The sequence below is a fragment of the Chiloscyllium plagiosum genome, unplaced genomic scaffold (genome assembly GCF_037043375.1).
Source record: "Chiloscyllium plagiosum isolate Xiang-an unplaced genomic scaffold, Cpla_swu_hap1 HiC_scaffold_8, whole genome shotgun sequence".
NCBI lineage: Eukaryota > Metazoa > Chordata > Chondrichthyes > Orectolobiformes > Hemiscylliidae > Chiloscyllium > Chiloscyllium plagiosum.
This window is the reverse complement of record NW_028270146.1, coordinates 100,414,399-100,431,598: the sequence shown is the minus strand read 5'-3', so window position 1 is coordinate 100,431,598 and position 17,200 is coordinate 100,414,399. Positions and strand designations below refer to the sequence as shown.

Below are 17,200 nucleotides of genomic sequence, written 5' to 3'. Positions count from 1 at the left end.
AGCTTTAGACAGTGGATTTGGATTGTTTCAGGCTTGGAAGGCCAAAGGGCCGGTTCCTAGGCTGTAAAGTCTCTTTGTTCTTTGTCTCTGACCAAGCTCTTTGGAAGGTGTGGCCTCCCTCCTCTGAATCTTAACCTCCCGGAGAGAGAGCTCCAGGGCCACACCCTACAACCCGGAAGACCTCTCTCTGACCCACTTCTCCATTTGCGTCCTTCTCCCTTTACTTCCCTTTGGCAGTGCCAGCAGCTGCTGTGTTCTGAGAGATCCTCTCCTGCAAGAGAGGCAGATTGCCTTTAAGCAGAGCTAGACAAACTGTACATTGTGCTCGCCAACTCCAGGTTTAGTTTGCAGAATGGTTACAGCATCATGGAATCACAGTCATACAGCACAGAAATAGACCCTTCGGTCCAACTCATTCCCCAATCTGATCTAATCCTGTTTTCTACTACTTTGCACATTTTCCTCTAAACCCTTCCTATTCATTTCCCCATCCAAATGCCTTTTAAATGTAATTTGTATCTACTTTCACTGCTTCCTCTTGCAGCTCATTCCATCACCCTCTCTGAGAAAAAGTTACCCCCGTAGATCCTTTTTAAATCTTTCCCCTCTCACATTAAACATATATCCTCTAGTATTGGACCACCCCCGCTCCACCCCCCAACCTGGGAAAGAAGCCTAGATTATTCACTCTATCCATGCCCCTCATGATTTTATAAATCTCTTTAAACCTCTTGGCTTCTAACACTCCAGGGAAAAAAGACCCAGACTAATCAGCCTCTCTCTATAACTTAAGCCCTCCAGTCCTGGCAACATCCTTGTAAATCTTTTCATCACCCTTTCAAGTCTAACAACATCCATCCTATAGAAGGGCGACCAGAATTGTACGCAGTATGCTAAAAGTGGTCTCACCAATATCTTGGTGTGTCGGTAATTCGACATCATGCTCACTGTACTTACTAACAGAATTAATTCAATTATCAGGCAATAAGAGAGATCACTTCATCTCTAACATTGCCATTTAAAAAAAAAACTAATGGGCTTATTCCCTATGAAAAGGAACCCTCCTGACATGCATCGTTTTGTTTGGGCTCTTTGGGAGAAAAATAAACTTTAAAAATTCCAACCCTGAACTGACAGACCAATCTCCTTAACTGGAGGCAACTGTATTTCTTACCTCCGTTTCCATTAGGAAACTAAGCTGACTTCTGGGACCAAGTTTTCAATTCTCACCTGCACCAGGTGCTGTACCCATGACCGTTTGAACATCTGTGAAAAATGTAAAAAGTCTTGAAAATGTACACAGTTAATTTTTAACTCCGCCACTGTTGATATGTGAGGGACATGGTGAAAAGCTGCTTAGCATGGAATTTCAGAGGCAGACACTACAGTCATTGTACTGAAGAAATGTTATTGTAAAACTAGCAACGAGAACCGACAGCAAACACAGGCATTGTGAGTGATCAAGTAGCACCTGAAGATGAGGTAAAGTCATCAGCATTTCAGACCTGAATTGCAAAGCCACTCTTATTTTTGTTGTACTGTCTGGAAAGAGCTAAAAATAATTAATCAACAACCAATTATAGGTACAGTGAGTGCTTGTGACTGCACTGGACAGTTAGATTTGTGTGTCCCAAGGCACCAGCCACGTGGCAGTGTTAGAATTAGAACTCTCACCTTTATGAGACCAAAGTGTCATTAGTTTCCGTAATCTGGAAACCGGAAGGCACAATTGGAATTGCAACCGCAGATTCAAGATCCGGCACTGACCCAGTCCTGAGGTTTGGAGTGTAGAGAATAACTGAGAGTCACAGTAAGATCAGGTTAGTGGTAAGACCAAGGGTCAGCGTGTGAAACAGGGTCAGGGGTCAGACTGAGGGTCACAGTGTGAGACAGGGTCAGCGATAGGACCAAGAGTCACAATGTGAGATAGGGTCAGACTTCAGATCGGGGTCACAATGTGAGGCAGGGTTAGGGGTCGGGCTGAGGGTCACAGTGTGAGACAGGATCAGAGTAGGATTGAGGGTCACAGTGTGAGACAGGTCAGGGGTCGGGCTGAGAATCACAGTGTGAGACAGGGTCAAAGGTAGGACTGAGGGTCACAGTGTGAGACAGGATCAGAGGTAGGACTGAGAGTCACAGTGTGAGACAGGGTCAGAGTTGGATTGAGGATCACAGTGTGAGACAGGGTCAGGGATCGGGCTGAGAGTCACAGTGTGAGACAGGGTCAGAGGTAGGACCGAGGGTCACAGTGTGAGACAGGGTCAGGGGTCGGGCTGAGAGTCACAGTGAGAGACAGGATCAGAGGTCGGACTGAGGGTCACAGTGTGAGACAGGGTGAGAGATAGGACTGAGGGTCACAGTGTGAGACAGGGTCAGGGGTCGGGCTGAGAGTCACAGTGTGAGACAGGATCAGAGGTCGGACTGAGGGTCACAGTGTGAGACAGGGTCAGAAGTAGGACTGAGGGTCACAGTTTCAGACAGAGAGAGGGTAGGATTGAGGGTCACAGTGTGATACAATGCCAGATGTAGGCTTGAGGATCAAGATGTGAGACAGGGTCAGGGGTAGACTAGAGGGTCATAATAAAAGTCAAGATCAGAGGTTGAACTGAGGGTCACAGTGTGAGATGAGATCAGAGGTATGCCTAAGGGTCATGGTGTGAGACCAGGTCAAAGGTCAGACTGAGGGTCACAGTGTGAGACAGGATTACGGGTAGGCCTGAGGATTACAGTGAGACAAGATCAAAGGTCAGATCTCAGTCACAGGGTGAGATGGGATCAGAGGTAGGGCTGTGGGTCACAGTATGAGACGGGGTCAGACTGAGGGTCACAGTATGAGACAGGGTCGGGGGTCAGACTGAGGGTCACATTATGAGATAGGGTCAGTCTGAGGGTCACTGTGCGAGACAGGGTCAGATATAGGGGTGTGGGTCGCAGTGTAGTACAGGACAATGACTGAAGACAATAGACAGGACAGGAGAAGGGGGCTGTAGAAGAGAGTGTAATTCCAGGACATAAACTGCACCAATGACATCCATTTCTAACCTGCGTGGCCCTGATCAATATACTGCCTGTGGAGAATCTTTCACAAGCGTATCCATGGCGGGTGTGCCATCTCTACTCCCTAAACAATGTCCAGCTTGCCCGTGCAAGATCACTGCCAGTATGAATCACTCTTCTGTTGAGGTGTACACAGGCTGCTGTGTGAGCCAACAGGAAGTGAGTTGGCTAATTCCTAGCTTTCTTATAGAACTCTGACTGTTATAGATGAGTCACTTGTAACCCAATGTTAAGGAAGATGTTTGCTGTTACTAATCCACTCTGGTGCACCCACTGACAAAACAATAAGAACTTTACAAAGGCATATCTCATTCAGCGAGTGCAAGGGATGCTAAGAGCTGATTGAAAAGCCGGTGGGTGACATTGTGTGGCCAGTAGGCTATTGTCCAGCAACCTTCAGGAATCTAAGATAAATAACCTTCTGGAAAACAATGAAAGAGCAGAAGAAAGGTTCACAAAAAGGAAATTGAGTGTTGTGGTTTCATCTTTGAGCGCTGTCATTCATTTGTTGTAAAAAAAAAATTGGGAGACAAGCCCGAAACTTCAATTTTCCTGCTCCTCGGATGCTGCCTGACCTGTGCTTTTCCAGCACCACTCTGATGTAAACTCTGGTTTTCAGCATCTGCAGTCCTCACTTTTGCCTACCACGCCTAAGGAAGCTGAATGAATGTCCTGAAACAGTGACCAGAGGAATGTCTATGGATGACATTTATCAGGACTGCTCTTAGCTAAAAGTTCCTCATAAGGGACTAAAAGGTAGAAGCTTATGTTATTAAAGGCAAATATTTGACCAGGTTAGGAAATCAGCTGAGTGCCAGAAAACAAAGTCAGACAATGGGTGTCTATTTAACTTGGCAGGATGTAACTAGTAGTAGTAAATATTAATGTCATGAGCAGCTACAGAAGAATGTAAGATGCTAAAAGCTATATCAAGCCCTGGTTGAACCACACCTGGACTCATTGTGAGCAGCTCTAAGAACTGAACCAATGATAGGATCAACCTTGGAGGGTCTCCAAATTTACCATGAATGATACCTGGACACCAAAAGTTAAATTCCATTGACTCATTCATAAACTAGGTTCTTTCAAGTTTCAGAAGAAGGTTAACATAAGAACACTAGACCGTGAGGCATGGGAACAGTAGTAGCTCATCAGGTCTGCTCCACCATTCAATGAGATCATGGCTGATAAAACCGTAAGACACAGGAGCAGAAATTATGTCATTCGGCCCATGAGTCTGCTCCACCATTCAATCATGGCTGATAGGTTTTTCAACCCCATTCTCCCACTTTTTCCCTGTAACCTTTGATCCCCTTGCCAATCAAGAACTTATCTATCTCTATTTTAAATATACACAATGATCTGGCCTCCACAGCCTTCCATGCCAATGAGTTCCACACATTCCCCACTCTCTGGCGAAAAAGGTTTCTCCTTCTCTCCATTCTAAAGGATCTCCCTTTTACTCTAAGGCTGTGTCCTCAGGTCCTCATCTCTCCTGTCAATGGAAACACCTTCCCAACCGTAGTGGTAGGTAGTGTAGGGTATGGGTGGGTTGCGCTTAGGCGGGTCGGTGTGGACTTGTTGGGCTGAAGGGCCTGTTTCCACACTATAATGTAATCTAATCAAATCTAAACTTGTCCAGCACCGACGTCAGGCTCACTGGTCTATAGTTCCCTGGCTTGTCCTTACCACCCTTCTTAAACACTGGCATCACGTTAGCCAACCTCCAGTCTTCCGGCACCTCACCTGTGACTATCAATGATACAAATATCTCAGCAAGAGCCCAGCAATCACTTCTCTAGCTTCCCACAGAGTTCTCGGGTACATCTGATCAGGTCCTGGGGATTTATCTACCTTTATGCATTTCAAGACATCCAGCACCTCCTCCTCTGTAATATGGACATTTTGCAAGGTGTCACCATCTATTTCCCTACATTCTATATCTTCCATGTCATTTTCCACAGTAAACACTGATGCAAAATACTCATTTAGGATCTCCCCTATTTTCTGCGGCTCCACTCAAAGGCCGCCTTGCTGACCTTTAAGAGGCCCTATTCTCTCCCTAGTTACCCTTTTGTCCTTAATGTATTTGTAAAAACCCTTTGGATTCTCCTTCATCCTATTTGCCAAAGCTATCTTATGTCCCCTTTTTGCCCTCTTGATTTCCCTCTTAAGTATACTCCTCCTGCCTTTATACTCTTCTAAGGATTCACTCGATCTATCCTGTCTATACCTTCCTTCTTTTTCTTAACCAAATCCTCAATTTCTTTAGTCATCCAGCATTCCCTATATCTACCAGCCTTTCCTTTCATCCTAACAGGGATATACTTCCTCTGGATTCTCGTTATCTCAGTCCTGAAGGCTTCCCATTTTCCAGCCATCCCTTTACCTTCAAATATCTGCCCCCAATCAGCTTTTGAAAGTTCTTGCTAGGTCCATCGATCCATCAAAGTTGCCACCCAAGTTGATAGGGTTGTTAAGAAGGTGTATGCTGTGTTGACTTTCATTAGCCGGGGAATTGAGTTTAGGAGCCGCGAGGTTATACTGCAGCTCTATAAAGCCCTGGTTAGACCGCACTTGGAATGTTGTGTTCAGTTCTGGTCACCTCATTTTATGAAGGATGTGGAAGCTTGAGCAGAGGAGATTTACCAGGATGCTGCCTGGTCTGGAGGACAGGTCTGATGAAGAAAGGTTGAGGGAGCTAGGGCTTTTCCTATTGGAGTGAAGAAGGATGAGAGGTGACTTGAAGGAGGTGTACAAGATGATGAGAGGCATAGATAGAGTGGATAGCCAGAGACTTTTTACAAGGGCAGAAATTACTATCACAAGGGGACATTATTTTAAGGTGATTAGAGGAAGCCTCAGGGGAGATGTCTGAGGTCGGTTCTTTACACAGAGAGTGGTGAGTGCGTGGAATGCACTGCCAGTGATGGTAGTCAGATACATTAGGGACATTTAAGCGACTCTTGGATGATACCAAAATGAAGTGTATGTAAGTTAGCTGGTCTTTCGAGTAGGATAAAAGGTGCTGTGCTGTTCTAAGTTCTATGTTCTATAAATGCGGCTTGCTTTCTATCTCACCAAGTGGCTTGGAATATACTGGAGGTTTTTGGTTACACCCTCCTCCAACCAAGGGCGGCATGGTGGCTCTGTGGCTAGCATTGCTGTCTCACAGTGCCAGGGACCTGGGTTCCATTCCGCCTTTGGGCGACTGTCCGTGTGGAGTTTGCAGATTCTCCCCATGTTTGCATGGGTTTCCTCTGGCTACTCTAGTTTCCTACCACAGTCCAAAGATGTGTAGGTTAGGTGCATTGGCCATGGGAAATGCAGGGCTATGAGGATAGGGGGCAGGTCTGAGTGAGATGTTGTTCGGAAGGTCAGTGTGAACTCGATGGGCTGAATGGCCTGCTTCCACACTGTAGGGATCCTATGATAACCCTCCCCTTTCCAGCACGTGGATACACACAGGGTCACAAAAGGTGATGGCTGCCCATGGGGGTTCAGCAAACTGTCCACGTGTTGGATCCTGAGGCTCAGACTGGAAAAGCAGCACAAAAGGCAGCAGAATAGGAGTGGGGGATGGCCTTTCTTCACAGCACTAACATGGCGAATGTGCTGACCAAAGTGGAGCTTTAGGATGGGAATCCATAATTGGCTCTGACTGCTGTACACAAGCAGCACTGGCACAATTTGAAGACATGCTGGAAATAGGAAGCTCTGAGCTGGGCAGATCTCTTCGCCCTTCCTGTACCCGTGCTGAACCCTTTGGCGAGTCCCTCAGAAAGGGATCGGTCGTCTAAGGGGTGACTGTCCCAGGTCACGGTGTTCCTTGACAGCCAGGCCATGTTCTTTGGGAATGGGACTGATGGATCTCTCCTTTCTGACTGTTGGGTCAGATTACCTGGTGGTGCTGGGGATTCGGTTCAGAGGGGGCCAGGGAGTGCACTAACAACAGGCAGGTCTGTTTTGCCAAGCTTGAACAGGAAGTGGGTATGAGGCTGTCTCACTGTTGCTGCATGTGTGACTCCCGTAGTCCATAGTTGCCTGTGTCAGGTGGTCATCTGCTTTATCTATTAGATTGAAAGTTGGACCACATATACCTCTTTCGGTAAACTAGGGTGAACCATTTCTAACATTGTCTTTGCTTTGAAGGCTACCTTTGACGTACAGGCCTCAAGGAGTGCATGGATACACTGCATACCTACACTGAGTGTCACCACACATTGGGCATCTACCTGACCGTGTGTTGTGAAGAATGGTCAGGGCAGGTCACTGTGGAAAACTTCATTCAGTCGCAACAGGCGTTGCCACCTGTCTCTCCTGAAGAGGTTTATGAAGGTGAAAAAAAAATCTTTGACTGTGAGTTCATCTGGCAGTGATCAAGAGGCACCATCCTCAAGGCCCTGTGGGGCAAAGGAGGTAATGGATTCTGTTGGATGGCCCCCCTGAACAGACTCTTGGCAGATCAACACGAAAACAGAAAGTGCTAGAGAAACTCAACATGCCTGGCTGCATCTGTATAGAGAGAGAGAGAGAGAGAGACAGAGAGCAAAAGCGAAACAGAAACAGAGTTAATGTTTAGACCCTTCCTCAGGACGAGAGTGGTCACTGGACTCAAACACATTAACTCTGTTTCTGTCTCCGTACTCTGTCCAGCACTTTCGGCGTTTCAGTTCTCCAGCCTCCACAGTTCTTTGTTTTGTTATTTGGCAGAATGCACTGTGGCCAGAGATGAGAAAAGTCCCTTCCCTTCAGATCCTTCCCAGGTGCCTGGAGTCTCACCCTCTCTGCACGTTGCCCCTCGACGTGGCTAGAGGTGGATAAGGTAGTGACCCTCCACCTCCTAGAATGTGTCTTTACAAAGCAAGTCTGGAGAAAGACGCAATGATTTAGAGCCAAGGTTCATCATGTAGCCATGGGGCCAAGGTAACACAGAGATAGACATCAAACTGGTGCCAGAGGACTGTCAACCCCTTGGCAAAGCCCAGAACATGTTTGTAACTCGCTGCAACTAAATAAGCCCAGTCCGAACCCAAGCGGTCCATGGCTTGGGATGTTTTAAAGCTTTGAGGCAGTGACCCCAAAGACTCACTGGAGAAAGGCAGTGCCTGCCTCAGAGCCTAAAGCATTTGTGCACAAGGTACTTTACCCACATAAAAAGGCTGCACAAACAGGAGTGAGTTTGTCATGGAGTGTATGTGTAACCTGTAAATGATAAGGTCAGCGAATCCCTCAGAGTGGCACACAATGCATCGAGCTGAATCATTACATTTTACGTCAAGTCAAATTCGAATTGCTGGCATACTTTTACAAACTTTGTGAATGAGACGTATTTTTTCCTGGGAAGGAAACTGATTTATTACTCTGGAAATGTGGTGGCGAATTGTGTTTCGTTCTTGAGCCCCTCTTGAGCTGTCATTGTGAGTAGCTCAATCGAACCTGGCTTCAGCTCAGTGCTGGGTGACAGGCTGACACTGAGGATGGTTTATCCTTGTTTTTGAAAGTAAAAACCAGCCCTTTGTGTATATTTCAGCGCCAGCAGCTTGCCTTGAGGTGTGACTGCGCACCTTTGTGTACAATTGGTTGCTTTCAAAGGTGGGATGGTGCAGAAATGTGAGCTCCTGGCAATATTGCTGGCAAATCCCCAGCTTCTCCTCCTCCTCCCAACGTGCAGCTAATCTCAGCCCTTCCTCATTGCAGGGTCACTCCCTCCACCTGGTCGGATCATGTGGAAGAAGAGGAGGTCCCAGCGCCTGGAGATTTCGGCTCCTCGGGACTTTGAGCACAGGCTGCACACTTCCTTTGACCCCCACGACCAGAGGTTTGTCGGTCTGCCCCAGCAATGGCAGGGGCTGCTGGCGGAAACCCTGAAACGGCCGAAACCTTTAGTAGATCCATCCAGCGTCACGCCTGTGGAGCTCACCCCACTAAAGGTAAGGCTAGCTCACACGGTGGGTGAGGGACATGGAGGGTGAGAGAGGAAGGGATGGACGCTGAGGATGAGAGGCACACGGGTGCAAGGTGAAGGACAGAATGTGTGGGGCATAAGAGTGATGGATGAAGGACACAGAGGGTGAATGACATGGGATGTGAGAGGTGAGAGACACAGAGGGTGAAGGGTTATGGAAATGGAGGGCGAGGGATATGAGACACAAGGTGAGGGACATAAGAGTGATGGGTGAGAGAGTGAGGTTTGATGGAGGGTGATGGACACAGAAGGTGATGGAGCTGAAAATGTGTTGCTGAAAATGTGTTGCTGGAAAAGCACAGCAGGTCAGGCAGCATCCAAGGAGCAGGAGAATTGACGTTTCGGGCATGAGCCCTTCTTCAGGAAGAAGCCCTTCTGAAGAAGGGCTCATGCCCGAAACGTCGATTCTCCTGCTCCTTCGATGCGGCCTGACCTGTTGCGATTTTCCAGCAACACATTTTCAGCTCTGATCTCCAGCATCTGCAGTCCTCACTTTCTCCACAGAAGGTGATGGACACAGGAGTGGTTCTGAGAATGAAAGACATGGACATTGTGGAGGAAGAGTGTGAGGGATCTAAGAAGTGAAGAATTAAAGGGTAGGTTGTGGAAGTGAGTCTGTCTGTTGTTACCCTCAAGGTACTCTTCTTTACTGTTTAACTGCTGTGGGAAGATCAAATACATCTCCCAGCTTTCTCATTAATATTCTGGTTGTGAGGTTTAAAGCTGTTACAGCTCAGTGAGTTAACTCTTTGTGAGCTATATCCAGTATTTATAACAATAGAACATATACTGAAACAACATTTCTTTATAGCCCCAAACTGTTATAATTCCCACTGATCAAAATTTTCAGGTGAAATGTCAGTGTGAGTGTGTCAGTTTGAGTGTCTGTCAACGTCAGTGTCAGTGCAAGTATGTGTCTGTGCGTCAATGTGAGTATGTGCATCAGTATGAGTGCGTTAGTATGAGTGTGTATAAGTGAGCGTCTGCATGTGAGTTTGAGTGTTCATCAGCAAGTGTATATGTGTGTAAGTCTGAGTGTGTGTAAGTGTAATATCATTGAGTGTGTTGGTGTGCTATTGTGAGTGTCACTCTGTGTATAAGTGTTAGTGTGTGAGTGTCACTGAGTATCAGAGCATGTGTGTGTCAGTGTGAATATGCATTCATGTGAGTATATATCAATATGAATGTGTATGCCAGTGAATGTGAGTCAGTTTGAGTGTAAGTCAGTTTGAGTGTGAGTGTCAGTGTGAGCGTGTGTTAGAGTGTCATTGTGAGTGCAGTTGAGTGTCACTGTGTGTGGTGTGTCATTGTGAGTGCAGTGTGAGTATCTGTGAGTATGGGTGAGACCTGGAGAACATAGGCCAGGCAAAAGAAAAGGCTGAATACTTTCCACATTCGCTGTCTCACAAGTATCTTCATAATCTTTTGGCACAATAAAATCATCAATATTGAGTTCCTGAAGCATGCTAAGTCCATCAGCATACACATATCGCTAAGGCACTGTCCTCTGCACTGGCTCAATCACATGCATCAGCTTGGTGATGCCATGAAAGAACTGTCAGAATGGTAGTTCTGAGGGAGACATGAGCAAAATCTTCTGTCAGAAATGAGGAGCTCCTATCTTTCATTTAAAAAAAACAGGTCTGGATTGGCAGCCTGTGTAAAGTTGCCACCCTTAGGAAATTGTCTTATGAGACTGAAGGCTGCCCCAAGTGAACTTAGCAGTGGGTGAACACAGGGGTCTACGTGCAACTGTATGATTGGGTGAATGTGAGGGAATGATTATAGGTCAGGGTGTGTGAGGAGCAGTGTGTGTTGGTGTCAGGTAAGACTTTGGACATTTGCGAGTGTGAGTGCCCAAGTTGTGTTTTGTTCATTCATGGATATGGACATCACTTATCACACAATAAATCAGCATTTATTGCCTGTTTCTAGTTACCCTTTAGAAGGTGGTGATGAGCTGCCTTCTTGAACCACAGCAGTTCATGTCCTGTTGGTAGACTTACAATGCCCTTAGGGAGGGAATTCCCCAGTTCTTTGACCCAGCAACAGTGAAGGAATGATGATATATTTCCAAGTCGGATGGTGAATGCCTTGGAAGGGTATTTGTAGGGGGTGGTGTTCCCATGTAACTGTTGCCCTTGTCCTTCCAGATGGAAGTGTTCATGGGTTTGGCAGGTGCTGTGTGAGGATCTTTGGTGAATTTCAGCAGTGCATCTTGTAGGTAGTACTCAGTACTGCTACTGAGCATCGGTGATGGAGGGAGTGAATGCTTGTGGATGTAGTGCCAATCAAGTGGGCTACTTTGACCTAGATGGTGTCAAGCTTCTTGAGTGTTGTTGGAGCTGCACTCATTGAGGCAAGTGGGGAATATTCTATTACACTCCTGACTTGTGCCTTGTAGATAAGTCAGGAGGTGAGTTACTTGCTGCAGTATTCCTAGTCTTTGACCTGTTCTTGTAGCCACTGTGTTCATGTGGCGAGTCCAGTTGAATTTCTGGTCAGTGGTGACCCCAGGATGTTGACAGTGGGGGATTCAGAGATGGTAATGCCTGTGAGTGTGTGTGTGAACTTTGGGGCATATGAGTCTGGGTACATCCGTGTGAATGTCAGTTAGTGTGAGGCTGTACATCAATGTGTAGGGGTGTGTGTGTGTGTATGTGTTTGTGAATATGAATGTACAAGTGTATGCATAAATTCATGTGAGCGTGACTGGTTGTTTGAGTCTTTGTACGTGATTGTGCATGTCTGTGTTAGTCAATTAATTCTGAAAGGGTTGATGAGATTCTTTCTCTGTCAGAAAGCTTTTCCCTTATTTTTGACTCCAGAGGTGGAGAATCATAGAATCCCTACACATCGTGTCCCCATTAACCCTCTGAAGATCATCCCACACGGACCCAGTCCCTCTCCTACTCTGTCACCCTGCATTTAGATTATATATGATTAGATTACTTACACTGTGGAAACAGGCCCTTCGGCCCAACAAGTCCACACTGACCCGCCGAAGCGTAACCCACCCAGACCCATTTCTCCTACATTTACCCCTTCACCTAACACCACGTGCAATTTAGCATGGTCAATTCACCTAACCTGCATATTTTTGGATTGTGGGAGGAAACCGGAGCACCCGGAGGAAACCCACGCAGACACGGGGAGAATGTGCAAACTCCACACAGAGTTTCCTGAAGTGGGAATTGAACCCGGGTCTCTGGCGTTGTGAGGCAGCAGTGCTAACCACTGTGCCACCGTGCTGTCCATTTCTCATGGCTAATCCACCTAGTCTGCACATCATGGTAGGATGTGCAGTTTGTTAACAGGAAAGACATGCAATCCTCAAAACCATTAATGCAAAATATATTTTAGAATTTATGTGAGGACTCTGCAGTGACTTGGCTTGCTTTGCTAATGCTTCATGCCTGTGGTAGGAGGATGATGCAAGGGTTGGAGGCGGCAGGAACTCTGACACCTCATCGCTCAGTGTGGGGCTGGTGGAGAGTGAGTGAGTGTGGATCACAGGATTTAACGTCATTGCATTTACCCGAACCTGGGAGGAAGGTTCTGCTTCAGAATTGTCGCTGAAGTAAGTGATTAAAGCCAGGTTCATGCATGTTGGGTTGACAGCTGTTGATCTGAGGGAGTTAGGAGAAAGTCCAAGCTTGGTGTATCAGGATGGGTGAGTGTTTGAAGATCTGAAGGAAAGAGTTGGAAGCACTGGTACTGGTCTGAACTCATCCTGTATACAGAAATACGGACCCTTTTGCTTTGGACTGCTGTGATCATACCTTGGGTGTATTTCTCATTCCTTCTAGCATTGTGGAAAGGGTGAATAGTTCATTGTTCTGATCAGACATTGTGAAGGTTTACATTAGAGATTGCTACAGGGCGAGAGTGTTCACTCTGCAGAGATGGAGCAGAGCCTTGTCCTGTGAGACTTCTCCTGTCAGCCGGAAAGCCTTATCAATTACCAGCCGGTGTCTGAAAGCTGGAAAGCTAGAGAGAAAAGAGGCAGCTTTTTTTGCATGGGAAGTCATATCTCAAACTTCACTGAGCACGTTTCCTCAGGGTGTCTAGTGGATAGTATCTGGCGATGGCCTTCTTTTAATATCCAAATTAATATTCTTTTGGAGCCTTGGGTTGGAAATACTAATTCAAACTGTTCACTGGCTTCTGTGACCTCGTGATTTGGAGGTGCCAGTATTGGACTGGGGTGGACAAAGTTAAAAATCACACAACACCAGGTTATAGTCCAACAGGTTTAATTGGAAGCGCTCGCTTTCAGAGTGCTGCTCCTTCATCAGGTGGTTGCACAATTAAACCTGTTGGACTATAACCTGGTGTTGTGTGATTTTTAATTCTGTGACCCCATTTGCTATTCACATTTCCTTCCTGAATTGACCTGTCTTTTATTGCGCAGCCCATCGTCCGTGGAAGCAAGTCGGCGGCCAACGGCCACATCACGGAGCTGCTGGCTGACCTGCAGAAAGTCTCGGTGTCGAGGTCCAACTCTTTGCGGAGAAACACGGTCTGTTTGTCTCAGGGGAAGCCCTGTTCGCTGAGGAGGATCGAAGAAGACGGCGCCCGGGAGATGTCACAGAAGCCGCCCAGTTCCACCCACCGCTGGAGCAGGATCTTCACCCGCAGTCACCACGGCAAGAACCGTGGAGGAGAGGGCGGGAGCAGCCAACTGAATGGAGGTGGGCCCCACTTGAACAAGTCGGTCCAGAACCTGTCCATCCCCTCGTTGGAGTACGAGCGGCAGAGGATGCACCCATTTCCACCCGGAGCTCAGGATGGCACTCTCCCCTCTGACAGGATCCCCTCGGAGACCACCCAGCCCCACGTGGAGAGAAGGCTGAGACCGGGGAGAAGGAACAGTCTGGGCTGGAGGCCCATCTCTTGCTTCTTCGGTCGCTCCAGCCCAAAGTGCGCGAGGGGACTCAGCACCTCCCCCGGCTCTCCAAATCGTGGCACCACTGGTCACCCATTCAACAGCAGTCTGCCCTCGGAGACCTCGCCAGGTATATCAGCAAGAGGCACCACAACCAAACAAATTCAGGTAAGCAACTCGGGACTGCCAGGCAGCTGGGGTCTTACCCACAGATTGACACTTTAGTAGGAGTCGAGTCATATTGGTTTGTTCTGAAACTCTGGTGTGAGTGGGTTAGTGCTCCAGAGCTCCAGCACAAGCCAAGTAAGAGCTCAGGAGTTCAAATCAGGCTGTGGGGACCAGAAGCTAACAATTCTGGTAAACCTGTTGACGTGAGAAGATTTTAAAAAAAAAGTCCCTGAGAACTTCGAGTCTGCTTTGCCATTTAACACGATCGTGGCTGATCTGACAATCCCTAACTCAACTTTCCCAACTTTTTCCCTCAACCCCCCCCCCCCCATTGATTAAAAATCTGTCTCTCTCAGCCTTGAATGTCCTTAAAAAGACAGAATGCAGCCCTCTGCGGTACAGAATTCCACAGATTTGCTACCTTCTAAGAAGAAATGCCTCCTCGCTTCTGTCTTGAGCGGGTGGTCCCCTTATTCTGAGACGATGCCCTCTGCTCATAGACCTACAAGGGGGAACATTCTTTCCGCATCTCCCCTGTCAACTCTCCAAAGAATCTTGTAAGGTCACCTCTCAATTGTCTAAAATCCAATGAGTACACGCCCAAACAACTCAACCTCTCCTCACAAGACCTCCATACCCAGGATCAGCCCAGTGGACAATCCCTTCCCTGGATTGCTTCCAATGGCACTGTGTATCTTTCCTCAGATAAGGGGCCCAGAGCTGTTCACAATATTCCAGCTGGAGTCTGACTGACTTGTGCCTTATACAGTTGTAGTTGTATCGACAATGGAACAAAAGGGTGAGCCACATCAGAGGTGAAATTGGTTGTGTGACAGAACACAGAGCGCAGTTTGGCGCGCAGTTCTTCTAGCTGGAGGAAGGTTCACAGGGATGTCCTCGTGATCGAGCCCCCTAATGACCATTCGGAATCACTGTGAATGTGAGAAAGGCTGTGTGGACGTTTAAAAGGAGATAATCATGCCGCTAGAATGGACAGGCAGATGGCAGGTGGAGGAATGTGAAATGATAGATTTGGTGGACTGAGGAGAAAAATAAAATGCAGGATGAAGGTTACCTTTCTGAAGAGGGTGCAACATCCGAGTGAGCTGGATGTATATGTGTATAAAACAATAAAAGCACCTGGGCAAGTTGAGAAGTTGGTTTAAAAAAACATTCTGGAATGCTGGGCTTTATATAGGGGCGGCACGGTGGCTCAGTGGTTAGCACTGCTGCCTCACAGTGCCAAGGTCCCAGGTTCAATTCTAGCCTTGGGTGACTGGCTGTGTGGAGTTTGCACATTCTCCCTGTGTCTGCGTGGGTTTCCTCCGGGTGCTCTGGTTTCCACCCACAGTCCAAAGATGTGCAGGTCAGGTGAATTGGCCATGCAATATTGCCCATAGTGCTAGGTGCATTAGGGTCTGGGTGGGTTACTCTTTGAAGGGTCGGTGTGGACTTGTTGGGCTGAAGGGCCTGTTTCCACACTGTAGGGAATCTAATCTAATCATCAAACTGGAGACATAGAGTACAAGAACAAGGAAGTTATGGTAAACCTGCACTGAACACTGGTCCCATCTCAGTGGCCTATAGCATCTAGTCCCATGCAAAACACTTTAGGAAGGATGAGAAGGCTTTGGAGACAGAGACAGACAGACAGAGAGTGCAGAAGAGATTCATGCAAATAGTTCCAGGGATGAGGAACTTCAGTTTCATGCACAGTTTGGAGAGGTTTTCTTGGGGAAGAGTGGCTTAAGAGGAAATTTGACAAAGGATTACAGAACCACATGGAGGCTGTACAGAGCAGATAGGGAGAAAATGTTCCTTTAGGAAGAAAATCGAGAAGCAGATGACGCTGGTTTATGGTGATTGGCAAAAGAGACAGCAGTGACATGAGCAAAAATATCTTAATGCAGCAAGTGGCTAGGTTCTGGAATGCACTGCCTTAGCGTGTGGTGGAGGCAGGTTCTGTTGTGGTTTTCAAAAGAGAATTGGATCATTATCTAAAGAGGAAAAATATGCAGGGCTACAGGGGAATGACAGGGGAGTGGCACTAGGCAAAGTGTTCATGCAGACATCGATATAGACTCAATGGGCTGAATGGCCTCCTGTGCTGTAACAATTCTTTAATCTCTACAATCTGTGCAAAACCTCAGCTGGTTTACCAATGCTCTCGCTAAAGAACATGCATGTGACTGCAATACCATGTTCTGAGCAAGCAAATTAGTTGTAAACATTTGATACCCCACCCCCTCACTGCCTGTGTTACCTGAAAACTGAAATCTGAGAGATACTACGTGGGCAATCCACTAATTATCCCTTTAGAGATAAAGTGACTACACAAACAAGTCTAAAGATAATGTACAGTCAAATGAATACACTGTGTAAGGGTGGTTAGTACAGAGGGGTCATTGACAACACCTTCCTGAAACTACCAGGATCAGAAAGTCAATTTGACATTGCCAGTGTTGCTCACATTCTAAACACTAATATATCAAATCTCTTTACATACCCGTCAATAAAGATATTGAGCTTTGTGAACAATGCCAAGTAAAGGGGCTGGAGCAAGATAAACAGAATTCTGCAGAGAGAAGTGCTAATGATTCAATTATTGGCATTTATTGCCTGTCCCGAGTTGCCCTTGAGAAGGTTTGGTGAGCTGACTTCTCAAACTGCCGCAGTCCACGTGCTGTAGGTTGATCCACAATATCTTTAAGAAGGGAGTTCCAGAGTTTTGATCCAGCAACTGTGAAGGAATGGTGATATGTTTTCAAATGGGGATGGTGAGTGACATGGCGGGGAACTTGCAAGTGGTAGTGTTCTCAGGTATCTGCTGCCCTTGTACTTCTGCATGGAAGTAGTCGTGGGTTTGGAAGTTGAAGTCTGAGGATCTTTGGTGAATTTCTGCAGTGCACCCTGTAGATCATGCGTAATGCTGCTGTCAGGTATTGGTGGTCAAGGGAGTGGATGTGGTGCTAATCTACTGAACTGTTTTGACCTGAGTGGTATCAAGATTCGAGTGGTGCTGGAAAAGCACAGCAGGTCAGGCAGCATCTGAGGAGCAGGAAAATCAACATTTCGGGCAAAAGCCCGTCGTCAGGAATGGTGTTGGCCTGAATGGTATT

At 46.9% G+C, this 17,200-nt stretch overlaps 1 protein-coding gene across 2 annotated transcripts in view; it reads left to right on the top strand.

Annotated features, from left to right (window-relative positions):
* Positions 1-17,200, top strand: part of LOC122553999 (serine/threonine-protein kinase PAK 4-like) — a 61,554-nt gene that overhangs the window by 7,380 nt on the left and 36,974 nt on the right. For both annotated transcript variants that reach the window (XM_043698485.2, XM_043698486.2), the window contains exons 2-3: positions 8,758-8,990; positions 13,440-14,081. In XM_043698485.2, coding sequence (XP_043554420.2) covers positions 8,758-8,990; positions 13,440-14,081 — 875 coding nt within the window. The remainder of the gene's footprint in view (positions 1-8,757; positions 8,991-13,439; positions 14,082-17,200) is intronic.